The following is a 13,468-nucleotide window of genomic DNA, read 5'->3' on the forward strand; positions in this document are numbered from 1 at the left end:
TAATTACCTCCCAAAGGCCTCCCCTCCAAATAGCATCACACTGGGAAGTTAGGGTTCCAACCTATGAATCTGTGGGGCACACAAACATTCAGTTCATAGCAGTGTATTTCTCTGAGACTCCAGTGGGCTTGATGTTTTTTTATTATCTCTGGAAAATGATACATTTCTGAAAACATACTTAGATAAAACTTGAGGATGCATAGCTGAGCATTGCCAAAGTTGTCCTCGATGTGTTATCTCCTTTCAAAGAACAAAACAGGGCTTGCCTGGTGGCACAGTGGTTGAGAGTCCACCTGCCTATGCAGCGGATATGGGTTCATGTCCCAGTCCAGGAAGATCCCACATGCCGCGGAGTGGCTGGGCCTGTGAGCCATGGCCGCTGAGCCTGCGCGTCCGGAGCCTGTGCTCCGCAACGAGAGAGGCACAACAGTGAGAGGCCTGCGTACTGAAAAAAAAAAAAAAAAAAAGAACAAAATATCCCTTCAGGGAGGGAGATGGTCATTCTCCACTTGTGCCCTCAGATCCATTCATCATGCTTCCTGCCTTTCTCCATGCTCCGAAGAGCTCTTGAGGGGTCCCTTTTGGCTGGTTTCTGATAGGATTTGGCAGTGGGAGGCACTGGAGGACACTGGATGCAGGAAGCAGAGCAGTTTTTCCCTGTTCCCTTCATGCTTTGGTGCCTGGCTCAGCAAGTGGCAACATCTCTCCATGACACTCCTTCTGCCAGGGTGAGGACCTCCTGCCTGAGTCCAGATCTCGCCGGGCCCCCCGTTTCCCTTCAGGCCAGGGTCTATAACAGCTTCCCACTGTTTTCATGTCTGGTGCCTTGACCTCTCTTAACCCTGCCCACTCCTCTGTAGAGTCCCTTCATTAAGGAATCTTCTGTTGAACCACCTGAGAGGTTTTCTATGTCCTTCTGGGACCCTGGTTGATAGATGTAATTATAATAAATTTTAATATTTTCCCATGCAACCTACTTCCCTATCAGTCATGCTGTTAGTTTAATAACATATTTTCCATCATTAAAAAAGAAATTCTGGAGAATTTCCAACTGGCACATGCAAGGTCATGATTATAACTGCCTTAAGGGAAATAGTCATTTTTAGTATTGCTTGGAAATGAGATTGGGAAATACAGTCTTTGCTCATGGCTTGAGGTATTAAGAAATATGCTAAATGGGAAATTAGAAGTCAGCACAGGAGTTCACAGGCTCGAGTTATCAAAAGATCATTTTGTGATCTCTCATTTGCTTTCCCACTGTAAGGCAGAGTCCTAATTTTCTTTCTATAGGAATCCAACACCTTCCCCTCAGCCAATATTTAGGCATGACAATGAGGCATACCCTCATCTCCCCCCAGAAGCTTGGAAATCAGATTACTTTCAGAAAGTTCAACTTTAAATCACTTGGACTGGATCAGAACAAAGAAATGCAGTTACCTTAAAAGCAGAAGGACCCTTAGAACTGTAAGGGTTGACTTTAACTGGCCTGAAAACATTAAACGATCTAAAGCAAACATATGTCTGTCAGAACAGGCCAGCCGAAGGAGAATCACAGAAACAGACATCAGCTGTGTTCAACGAATTATCTTGCAGAGGAACAAGCTTGAGTAACTCAGAATGTTCTGGTAGCCTTATAATGAGACAAACACCTCAGCTTATCTTGGCCAGATACTATTAAATAATCAATCCTAATTCCCTGTGTTTCAACTCCATGTTCACCAAGGAATATTCTTACAGTAATGAGTTTCTTATTTCAAAAGCAATACATGTTTATTACAGAAATAATCAGAAAATGTGGGCCAGGCCCAGAGATAATGTTAATGTCTCGATACGTTTTCTTCCAGGCTGTTTTTCACACACATAAATACACAAACATACGTATTGACAAAAATAGAAATCTTTCATCCTTACTGAAGTGCTTTGCAACTTACTCTTCACTTAATGATGAATAAGGAACATCTTTGTGTGTCAACAAATATGCCTCTACTACAGCAGGTTAATGGATACATTGTTTAAGGTGGGCAATCCTATAGATTTACTTAACCAGAGCTGTATTATTGCACATCTCTGCCATTTGCATCATTTTGCAATTACCAACAGAACCGCAGGAGACATCCTTGGAGCAAACCTTTGGACCTCTTTAACCATTTCTCTGCACAGATTCCCAAAGAGCATGGACATTCCAAGACATTTGAATTATTTTGCCAGATTGCTTTCCAGAAAATATCATAATGGTTCCAGTGTTTGACAATTTTTATAGGTGCTAAATCATTAGGTTATTATTTTAACTTAAATTTTTCTGAGTACTAGTGAAGCTGAAATTTTTTCACGAACTTATTAGACATTTGAACTTTTTAATGTTCCTATTCATATTCTTTTCCATTTTTCATTCATCTATCTCTTATTTATTATAGAGCTCTTTACATCAGTAGGGTTATTAACTTTTATGACATATTTTGCAAATATTTTTCCCAGTTTGTTATTTGCCTTTTATTGAAACATGGTATTTTGCCTTAAGCTCAGACTCTATTAGGAATGAATTTTAAGTAGCAGAGCCAACTCCACTGGCTTAAACAAAGAGGACTTATTATTTCACATAACAAGCACCTCATAGAGAGGAAGTTGTTGGAACTGGTTCAAAGAGTTGACAATGTGAGGGCTCACATCTCTGCCCTCTCTTGGCCTCCTCCTGCGTGTCATCTTAAGGTCACTAAATGGCTGCTGTAGCACTAGCCATCAGGTCTCTGTTCTAGGCAGAGGAGGAAGAGACAATACCAGCTGACTCTTACTTATGCCCATTGGACAGAACTGGTCACATGGCTACTCCCAACAGCAAGTGAGGGGCAGGCAAGGGTGAAGGGGAGATGGGGCGGTTAAGTGAGAAATTTGCACCGTCTACTGTAGAGCAGTTTTAAGTTGTATATAGTCAAATTGGTCTATATCTATTTCTTTGGTTTCATGCTTAGAAAGTTCTTCTCCAGCTCAAGGATGTATTCCAGTAGATAGTCATCTATATTTTCTTTCATTACTTTTATGGTTTCAGTGTAACATGAGATAGAAATTAAACTTTTTTTCCAGATAACCAGCCAATTGTCCCAAAACCATTTTTGGACTTTCTCCACTGATTTGAAATATCTTAATTGTTTACTAAGCTATTAGATACACTTCTATTCTGTTCTACGGATCTAGTTAGCTATTCCTGTTATGGTTAGTACTTTAATTAATGTAATTTACCATGCATTTTATCATTTCAGGGCAAGTCCCCCTTCATGGTACTGCTTTTTCAAAAATTTCTTGACCTTTCTTGAATGTTTATTATTCAGATGAATTTTGAATCATCTTGTCAAGTTTTTTAAATGATCCTATTTGGATTTCAACAGGAAATACATTAAATTTATAAACTGAGAAGAATCGACAACTTGTACAGGTAAGTTTTCTGAACCAGAGACGTGGTATATTCAAGTCTTCTCTCATACGTCAGTAAAGTTTTGTGACCAACACATAGTAGGATCTTTTTTCTCTGTTTTGTACTTTAATCAGTTATAGCTAATATACAGGAAAGCTAAAGATTTTTATAAGATTGATTTTACAGCCAGCCACCCTAGTGAACCCTCAATTCATTCTAGAAGTTTTCCTTACTCGTTATTTGTGTCCTTGATCTGCCGGAGCCTGCAGGAGTAGGGTGTCACACTTCACCTCCTGGCTGTTACCTGGCTTCCTGTCATGGTTCTTACCGTATTTCTCGTTACGTAGTATTAAACTGGCATTCAGACTCATGAGCCTGATTAACGTGATTCTTCCCTGAGGGATCAATCGGTTCTTGCTCTGCCGGCAAAACCAAGTTTCAGAGATGGCAGAGCTGAGTTGGCCCATGTCCTGTGACATAAGCCTTCTTGCAAGTTCTAACCTGTCACGAGGGCAGGAATTTCTTCTAGCTCGTCTCCATCAGATATTAATCCGGCTTCTGTTCAGAAAGTCCTAGGGATAGGAGACAGTATAATTCAAGGTTCCTAATTCCATCTGGGGGACATTTCAGAGGCTCTTATTTATCGTGACGAAATCTACCTAGTCTAGCTTCTCCCTGTGTCTCTGGGAGATTCTACTTCCTCCTTTAACACTTTCTCTGATCTATTTCTTCTTCGATGACATGGTTAAGATTTCCCTCCACCCCAGTCACCACCCCCGTAAATGGGGCTCCTGTTTGGCAGAGTTGCTGACCTACAGATAACAGCCTTTGGGTCTGGTGGTGATCCTGGTCCGATGTGCTTTGGCCAGGGCAACTGGGTCATGTGATCATGTGACATGAAGCCTCTGCGAGTGGAACTCCTTTGGCCATTTTCCCCAGAAGCTGAGGCTGTGATCGGCATACAGCACACCACTGGGTTTCTCCAGTATGTGCTACACTCATAACCACAGCTCACGGCATTCCTTTAAGAGAAATTATGTATAATGTAGAAGAATGTGCCTAAGCTAACTGGTTACCTTACAATCAGGAGTCAAGATGGACCTGCTGCTGAATCTGTATTTAGGAGAATCTGCGTGAAATCCTTCCTGGATACAAGATGATCTGCTACATGACCTCTTAAGGTCACTCCTATTTCCACAGTCATGCAACTCTGTTAAAAGCAACCAAATAAGGATAAATATATAGCAGGGCTTGAAATAGTAAATCTAATTCTACCATAAGTCAGTCTATTTTGGTTTCTCAACTCTACCAATTCAGAATGTGCTTTGGTGACTGCATTTTTCTTCCTAATTGATTGGAATGAGTAGATTATTCATGACCCTTTTGGCTTCCCCCCTTTAGCCCCCAATAAATAGCCCTTTTTCTTCTCTCTTAGAATGGGAAGGATAGCTCTAAATTTGACTTGGGAAAGTGAGATGTTATTTTTGGCTCAAGTAGAATTAGAACTTAGACCCCTGAGTGAAATCTGGTCTTCACTAATCCAGCCACCCTTTGTGTTCAGACTAACTGCTGGGTGGAGACATTAAATTTTAGATCTGACCTTGAGCTGTAAGAAGGGTAGGCATTGCTCTCTGCCCCCTAAATGAAATAGCCTCATTTCTCCAAACTTAGCTAGCATCATAGAGTTGGGGGGGAGGGGACGGATGGTAGAAACACTCCTAGTGAGCAGCTGGTTCAGAATTTCTCAAACTATAAAGTATACACTATGCTCCTAAACAAAGGGTTCCATGCTCAGATTCCCTGCAGAATCATTGCTTACTGTGTCCTCCTCTTGAAGACTCTGGGAAGCCCTACAGCAAAGCAACCTGCTATATCTCGTTTGCCAAACTTCTTTGAACACACCACCACCACCCCCCGCCTTTTTTTCCAGGTAGCACCTAACAGCTCTGGAACTGACATGCCATGAAACACATTTTGAAGAGTGCTGATCTATTCACTCCACTCATTTTACGGAGGAGGACAGTGAAGCTCCTATTAAGAGATGTGGAGACAATCATTCCCCACGCCTGGCAGGGCTGGGAACTTGACCCTGGCTTCCAGACAACCTGTCCAGGCTCTTTCTCTCACCTTGAAAGAGGAGTCATTAATGGTGGCAGCTTTGAGGTGTCCCCTAGCACATTTTCATTGTCTGGAATTTGAGGTTGTACTTATTTATAGTTCACTCAGCAATGAATCCATCAAATGCTCTGAATGTTTCTAAAAGGGCATTGGGCCCTGTGCAGCTGACCTAAATAAAACACTCTCTTTTAAATTGCATGTAATTTACTATATAGTGAAATATTTTATCATGCTATGTCATACCATTCTAAGAGGTTATTATTTTTATATGAAAAAGTAAATCAAAAGCATCAAATCTCAGTAAAATATGTCACTAAGGTGAAACTGTATGGCCCAGTGAGAAGTAACCATAGACACGTCTTTTAAACACAGAGCACAATAGTTGGTGAGTCAAAATTATAAAAAGTTGTCCAAAGACCACGTGTATATTTTTTCAAATTGTGTAAAGTCAAGTAGTTTTAGCATGCTAGCACTCTTTGGAAGTAACATTTTTCTGACTTATTCTCTGAATTTCAAAGGCACTTTGAATCTATATGCGTTTTAGCACTTCTTCAGCCATACAATTGTTTATGAGACTCTAGTCCTGGATACTTTGAAATCTTTCTCAAGATTTATTTTCTGCCTGAATACACTTAAGGTAAGAGATATACTCCCATCAGCTGGGATATTTTAAATTGGCTTCTAGCTTCTGAAAATCAAGTTTCCAAATATGTTTCCAAAGCTAGTACTGACCCATGTGATACCTTTTTGTGAATGAGAAAAAGTGCCCCTTCCTGGGGGCATTTGCAGCTCTGCACTAGGGCACAAGTTCTGGTGAGCAGACTGCAGGCTGGATTCCAGTCCCACCTGTCCCCCCAGTTGGAGGCCCTCGTGCAAATGAACAAGTCGCACAAATAAAGCAGGGGTCCTGTCTGCTTCCCTCCCTCTCCTCCAGCCCTCCATGCCCGTAGGGCTGAAGACCTGATCAGGCTCTATTTACGGACCTTGGGCCTCTCACCTCATCTTGCTGACTCAGCCCGGAGTCCTGCTGACTCTCGGTGCTCCGGATCTGATAACTGGGCTCCTGGCCGTGGTCTCTTTTTTGGTACCCTTGCTATTTTAACTGGGTTTGTGCCTTGCAGTGACCAGTTACCATCTCTGGGTCTTCAGTTCTGCCCAAGGACCTATTATCCGTGAACAAATCTCTTGGTAATGCCAGCCTTCCTGCCTGAAGTTCTGAACTCTCTCCCCTGCCCTGGATCTCATGATGTCATGGTCATGATTGAGAAATCCTCCCACTTCATTTCACAACTAGACCACCTGAAGTGAAGACCTCTCTTGCAGTGACCCCTTAGGCATGTGCTTTGTCCCCCAGAATAAGCCCACTTGCTTCTGAGTCATTTGTTGGGGTCTCAGTTGCTGATCCTACTTCTGGGAACTAGCCACTTACTCACATGCCCCGCTCTGAATTCCAAGATCCCACAGTCCAGATTCAGTACAAGTGCTGACCCATCTCCTAGGCTCTCTATATCCACATGTGCAATAATAGTTAACATTCAGAGGGGTGACCTTGAGCAGTGTAGATTTCAAAAGCAAGAAATTAAAATGTTGCTTCTGTCCATATTTTACTTTTGAAGGCAGAAAGTAGAAGAAATATAGGTAGAAAGAATATCAACCACAAAAGTTGAAACAAAAAAATGCCTTGATGAAATTCTTACTTAGAAAATTGAGGGCCATGGAACTATATGCTCCAAAAAACCAAGAGCTGTGCCTCTTGACTTCACCACAGTAAAGCCAGGGCCAAGACCATAACAGGTGCTCAGTTAATACTTGCTGAATGAATGAAACTAAAACCTATCTAAACATAGTATTTAGTCAAGAAAGTTTTCTTGTTCTAGTTCATATAGTCACTCTTCTATCATACATGTGATAGAACCTGTCTTTTTAGTCATTTTGTAGTTTATGATCTTTAATACATCAGAATAAGAGGGGATAATTAATAAAAATAAACACGCTACACATAATAAGCACTAATGACACTAGTGGTTGATATCATGGATCTCAGTAAACGTGAGTGAAATGTGGGGCTGTATACGAAATACTGGCAAAGTGATAATACTGGCATAAGTGGAAAGATATTTCACTTTTGGCAGTGTTAAAGGGTTTTCTATGACTGGGATACACACACAGGACTAAAAATAATCATGCTTTATGTTGCCAGAATACTTGACAATTTACAAAATACTTGAACAAATGTGATCATATTAGATCCTCACAAGAAAGTTGAGGAACATAGTTAAAAGAAATTATGTGCATCACTTTTTTTAAAGAAAATATCTAGTAGTTGATGAAATATAACACCTTTCAAAAAGATTTCTGGTCTATCACCAACAATAACAACTCAACTGATAATGTAGAAAAAATTAAAAAGATACTCTAATAAAGAAAAAACGAAAGGAAGGAACCTGTAATGGCAAATTTCATTTACTGTGATGAAGATAGACTTATATTATTCAACCTGGGAGTTACAGACTTCAATTCTAAGAGATAAGGAATGAAATGCTGGACGTGAGTAATGAGACTCAAGCTTTGGAAATCTAGTTTCAGCTCACTGAAGAGGAATTATTACCATACTTACCATTTATATTACATGATATTTATTGTTGTGCACTTCAGAATAGCTATAACTTTGGGAATCCAGAGCAGATATTGGGAAGCATTCAAGAGGCTCTGGTAGTCCACCAGGGGATGCAAATACCATGCAGGGCTCTCAGCCAGCCTGGAGTCTCTCCTTCTGACACGTGCTTGTCACTCTTGCTTCCTTGCTTTCCAAGAGTGTTGTCCCTGGATATCCTGCTGGAGAGTCTGGTGAGTAACTCTGGAAACCTACATAATATTTCTACTTAGACAGAAAAATCTATCTTTTAAATAATAAGGTGTTATATTTTAAAGTATTTTTATTGTTTTCTTTCCTTTTTTTCCCCCTTTTCATAAAAGTAACAAGTCCTTTGTTAAAAATGATTCAAACATTATAGATACGTAAAAATGTTGCTCTGGTCACCATTTTACTTATTAAGGTAGAAAGTAGAAGAGATACAAATAGAAAATTTCACCTCCCCCTTTGCTCAAGGTAACCTCCATTGATAAATCAGTATAAGATCCAGTGGATCTTTTCTTCTGTGCACACACTTAATTAGGCAATACTTTTTAATCTCTGCACTACATTTTGGACAGCTATCTTATATCAGGAAGTAGTGAGAAGAATGATCTTACTAAGGATGCTATGTGATCCTTGTGAGATTTTAAAAAGAATTCAACCTCATACTTCAAACAGGGAGAAACTGAATCTCTCAAGAAGTATCTTTAAAAACTAGTTGGGGAAAAAAGCCCATCAGTGTTTGGAATTAGCTAGAGCTAGGGCTACCCAAATTCTGGGAACTGCAATGCTAACAGGTTTCTAGCTTTCACAATTTGAAATAGAATCTACAGGGGCCAAAAGGTTTGAAATAAGAATGTGGTCAGAGGCATCACTGGTATGGACTTTGAGCTGACTAAAACAAACACCAAAATAGCAACAGAGGCTGTCTCAGATGAACTTGCTTTCCCAGGCTGTTCTTTTGCTTGTGAGACAGTTCTATTACATTTTTCTAAAAGGGACTCGTGCTTCCGTTGAAAAGGCAGTCCTGCTCGTATCGCACGGGGCACCGTTTAGGAACTGATAACTGGTTTCCACTTGGAATGCTCTGTCTGGCTGTTTTAGAAATAGTGTCAATGTCTTGCAAAGACACTGTGCTCCAAATGTTTGCAAGTCTCCTGTTTGGAGCTTGCATCCTGCATTTCCATAGAAACCAGTCTAGGTGAGATTTCAGGGTTCCTAGCACAGACCAGCTAATCAGATTGCACCTGAAATACCTAATTGTGTGCACTATAGAAATACGAGTGACATTGTCTTTAAAATATGTTTTCTTTAAGTATTCTAACTTGGGATGCCTGGAATGTGGTTCTAATCTCCGGGCCAGGGACTCTCCATCCTTGTACCAGGGGTGTTTCCCAGGCCTTGAAATCACCATCCCCCAGGACCTGGGAGAGAACAAGGCACAGTAGGCTGGGGGATGGTGATGTAATCCCCCCACAAGCTCGCCTTGTCCAAGGAGCTCTCAGTCCCTCCTCGCCAAAGTGTGTGTCTGACAAGGATCCTCAACATGTAAATTGCTTGCTAAGGCAAAGATTACCCATTGGTTTGCTTTAGTTGCCTCTCTGCCCTCTGTTTACCGGGAAAGGAAGCTTTCGTGTAGGAAGCAGGAAAGCTGTCCTTTACTCTGGGGAGTTAGAAAGAAGGCGGAAGTTCGTGAACCACATGCTCAGAAACAAAAACAGACAGGTGTCCAACAGGGTGTGTAGTCACTGTCTCAAAATGGAGACAGGCTCCAGAGTCCAGGACACTGTAACTTTCCTCAATTTAAGGATGTTTTATCTCTCTTCTGTTTCTAACAGTAAATAGTAATATAATCCTTAAAATCAAAAATTTCTGTGCTTTTGGGGGGGGGAACAGCAAAGAATGGGGAGAGTCGAGGAGTCAGCACTTTTTCTCTCTAAACCGTCTTGAGAGAACAGAATTCCAAATGTTGAAACGGTCCTGGACTTTGTTTGTTGGGAGTTTTTGAATGATTGATTTTATTTCAGTACTGCTCATTGGCCTGTTCATATGGATTTTAAAGGTGTAAACTGTGAGTAAGACGGAGAGAAGATGGTCTCCAAGTGGAACCTGAAGCATCAACATCACTCGGAAACTTGTTAGACATGCATGTTCTCAAAACCCACCCTAGCCCTACCGAATCAAAAACTCTAGGATTGGAGACCAGCAATCTGTGGTCAACAAGTCCTTGCAGATGAGTCCAATTACCAAGCTCAAGCTTGAGGACCCCTCGGGGGCGGATAAGGACTTGATGGAGCTGCTTTTAAATACTGGCTCTGCTACTTCACAGCTGTGTGCATTGAGCAAGTTAGTTTCTCAGAGTTTATGGTGTTGACTGAAAACGCATGACCTAAAAGCTTTATTTGAAGACCTTACTTAGCACTATAGCCTGGGAATCAGCCTCTCAGATAGCTCTGAGGAACTGTTCCAAAGAGGTAAGGGAGGAGCCAGGATATTTAGGAGTTTTTGCTAAAAAAACAAAAATGTAGTCGAGCATCAAAAGATTACTGCTAATCACAAAAACCAGACATCTCAAGTTAATGATTTTAGTGCTTTTCTAAGTATGGGAAGATGCAAGAGTCTGGGCTCATTGAATTTATTCCTTTGAGATGCACCTTAACTAACTAGGGCCCGTATCCTGTTTTTCTGCAGCCTGAATTGCCCTCAGGCAGCGCCGCGGGGGTGGCTGCAGTGCCTGATGGCTTGATGGAGGGCAACATTCATTGTTTACTGGGATGGCAGGCAACAGTTTTTTTGTTGTTTTTGTTTTGTTTTGTTTTTGGTCCACAATGGAGAAGACGAAATGAGATAATTTATTTGAAGCATTTAGGGTAATGCCAGACACACAGAAAACACTCAATAAATGTTAGCTGCTATGGTCACCATTGTGTATAGGGGGAAGGTTAAGTCTCGGGACCTTCGACAAATTAGCACAGCATTTGCCAGCTTAAAGGGCTCTTTCAGATTCTGACACTGTGCTTCCAAAGAATCCAAAGTTAAATAAATTCTTTGTGATTTCTCCCACACAGAAATTTGAACAGAGCAGTAGTGCTCAACCTGGCTCATTATAAGAAGCTCAATGGAGCTTTTAAACCGCCCTGCCTGGACCTTCAGAGCTGTCAACTCCAGTGGTAGGCCCTGGGCATCTATAATTTAAAAAAATCTCTATAGGCAATGCTGCAAAACAGCTACTGGAATCGAAGGGGATAATAACTAGAGCTAAGATGCACTAAGTGTTTGTGCCAGGCACTATGCTAACTCCTTTACCTACACTGCTTCACTTCATTCTTACGGCAATACTATGAGGTGGGTTCTATCAGTTTCTGTATTTTGCAGGTGAGGAAACTGAGGTAAGTGAGCCTAATAACCTAATCAAGTTCACATAGCTGAGAAATGGTTTAGGACCAGAGCCCAGGTTTGGGCTATTAACTGCATTTTAACTGATGCATTCATTTACTCTTTCATCCAACATTTATTTATTATACATGACCAGGTAACACCGTGAGAGCCAGGACGTATAAAAATGAATAAAGATCTCCATTCCCATCTCAAGAAGTTCATGGCTTTTGCTGTTGTCGTTCAGACTGAACAAGAATGACAGATTGCCTCATTTTAAAAGATGATGTCATGTGTCTGTCTTTGAGAGGCTGAAAAGATTTTCTATGACTACCAGCCGCCTCCTCTCAATGGCCGCTTACTGAATCCACCACCTTTTGCAAATTAGCCTACCAGTCTGTGAAGACTGGGTCTGTCTGTTGGCCGCTGGCGCTGAGCCGCTCTGGGGCAGCCTTGAAGCTCCGTGTTAGCAACCCCTTAGGGTGCTCCTTTGCTCTCCCGTCTGCGGTTGTGCCATTCACTTCAGTTCAGCATGCTAGCCATCCAGTCCCTTCGGCTGGACAATCAATCAAACCGTGGGGTAGGAAGCGCATCACCACACAGCTCATAGGCTGGCAGTCTTCCAGGGATAAAGCCTGTCACTTACACCTAAAGCGACAACTGTTACGAAATTTCCCAGCAAAATACAGAGAAAAGGCCGAGGCCTACTTTTTAGAATCGTGAAATGTTAACGCCGGCCAAATCCTCAGACATAGTGTACGGCTCACCGGGAAACTGAGCTGCAGGGTCTCTAAACAGGCTGGGACTGGGCTCCTGGCGCAATCTGCGACCCCTCACTGCCCCCTAGAGTCAAAGCTGAGCGGTGTTTCAAATAGACACAATATTAAAGTGCAGCGATCATCACCTTGGAGCAGGCAAATGATCCTCCCTGGTTGACAGCCTTGGAACACACCGCCCCCGGGGTGCAGCCACAGCAGCTTCCCCGCTCGCGCGCGGGGGAGGACAGAAGTTTTGGGGCAAAGGTCGTTCTCCGGACCGGTATTCAGGTTGCACAGATGGAGGGGGCAGCGGAACCTTTCTCCTCCGCCTAGCTCTCGCTTCCACCCGGTCCCAGTTGGCGCCGGACGCAGTAGTGGAGGCTTATAAACATGGAGACAGAGGATACTGGGACTGGAGAGCCGTCTTCTCGTCTGGGGGCTCCGGCGTCCACTAATGACCGGCTTTTCGTGGTTAAAGGTGTGGTGTGGTGGGGTGCGGGTGTCGGGGTAACCTCACCCGGGGCCCTAGCCTGCGCTGGAGCTGGCATTCCCACTCACACCCCGCCCAGGGAGACCTTCGCTTGGGTGCCCTGAGTTTAGTCCGTGGGCTGGTCCCGCGAGCTGTTCTGTATGTGCTGCATTTCCCCCATTCCCTCTGCAGTTTCTTTCGTGTCCTCCCTTTTCTAACTCCCACTCTCCCTTTTGACGCAGTTGTCCCCGGGAAGAGGGGAAGAGACCCTGCGCCTATCTTCTACCTTAGCATGGCCTCAGGAACCAGAGGTCGTGTGGTCACGCAGGTTTCCCAGCCGCTGTCATTTACCTTTGCCAAGAGCTGCTTAGCCATCGTTTCTCGAAATTCAAAAGTGATTTTTAAATAGTATCTGAAACTTACTTGTGTCCATCTTTTTAACGTAAGGGTTTTTTTTGTTTGTTTGTTTTTGCCTCTCCCCACCCTCCATGCCCTACCCCCAAAACTCTTGACAGGTGGAATTTTCCTTGGTACTGTTGCTGCAGCGGGAATGCTGGCTGGATTTGTTACAACGCTATCATTGGCTAAAAAGAGAAGTCCTGAATGGTTCCATAAGGTTTGTGACACCGAAATCCATTCATAGCATTATTGTTGTTTACAAATCAATGGCAGCTGTTTTGACTAGGAAACGTAAAGAAAGTGTTGGT

At 42.5% G+C, this 13,468-nt stretch overlaps 1 protein-coding gene across 2 annotated transcripts in view; it reads left to right on the top strand.

Moving 5' to 3' along the window:
* The first annotated feature begins 12,630 nt into the window (after positions 1–12,630).
* Positions 12,631–13,468, top strand: part of TMEM242 (transmembrane protein 242) — a 47,579-nt gene continuing 46,741 nt past the window's right edge. For both annotated transcript variants that reach the window (XM_032651683.1, XM_032651684.1), the window contains exons 1-2: positions 12,631–12,770; positions 13,277–13,377. In XM_032651683.1, the coding sequence (XP_032507574.1) occupies positions 12,683–12,770; positions 13,277–13,377 (189 nt within the window). In that variant the 5' untranslated portion in view covers positions 12,631–12,682. The remainder of the gene's footprint in view (positions 12,771–13,276; positions 13,378–13,468) is intronic.

This window comes from Phocoena sinus, chromosome 12 (assembly GCF_008692025.1).
Source record: "Phocoena sinus isolate mPhoSin1 chromosome 12, mPhoSin1.pri, whole genome shotgun sequence".
NCBI classification, from domain to species: Eukaryota; Metazoa; Chordata; class Mammalia; order Artiodactyla; family Phocoenidae; genus Phocoena; species Phocoena sinus.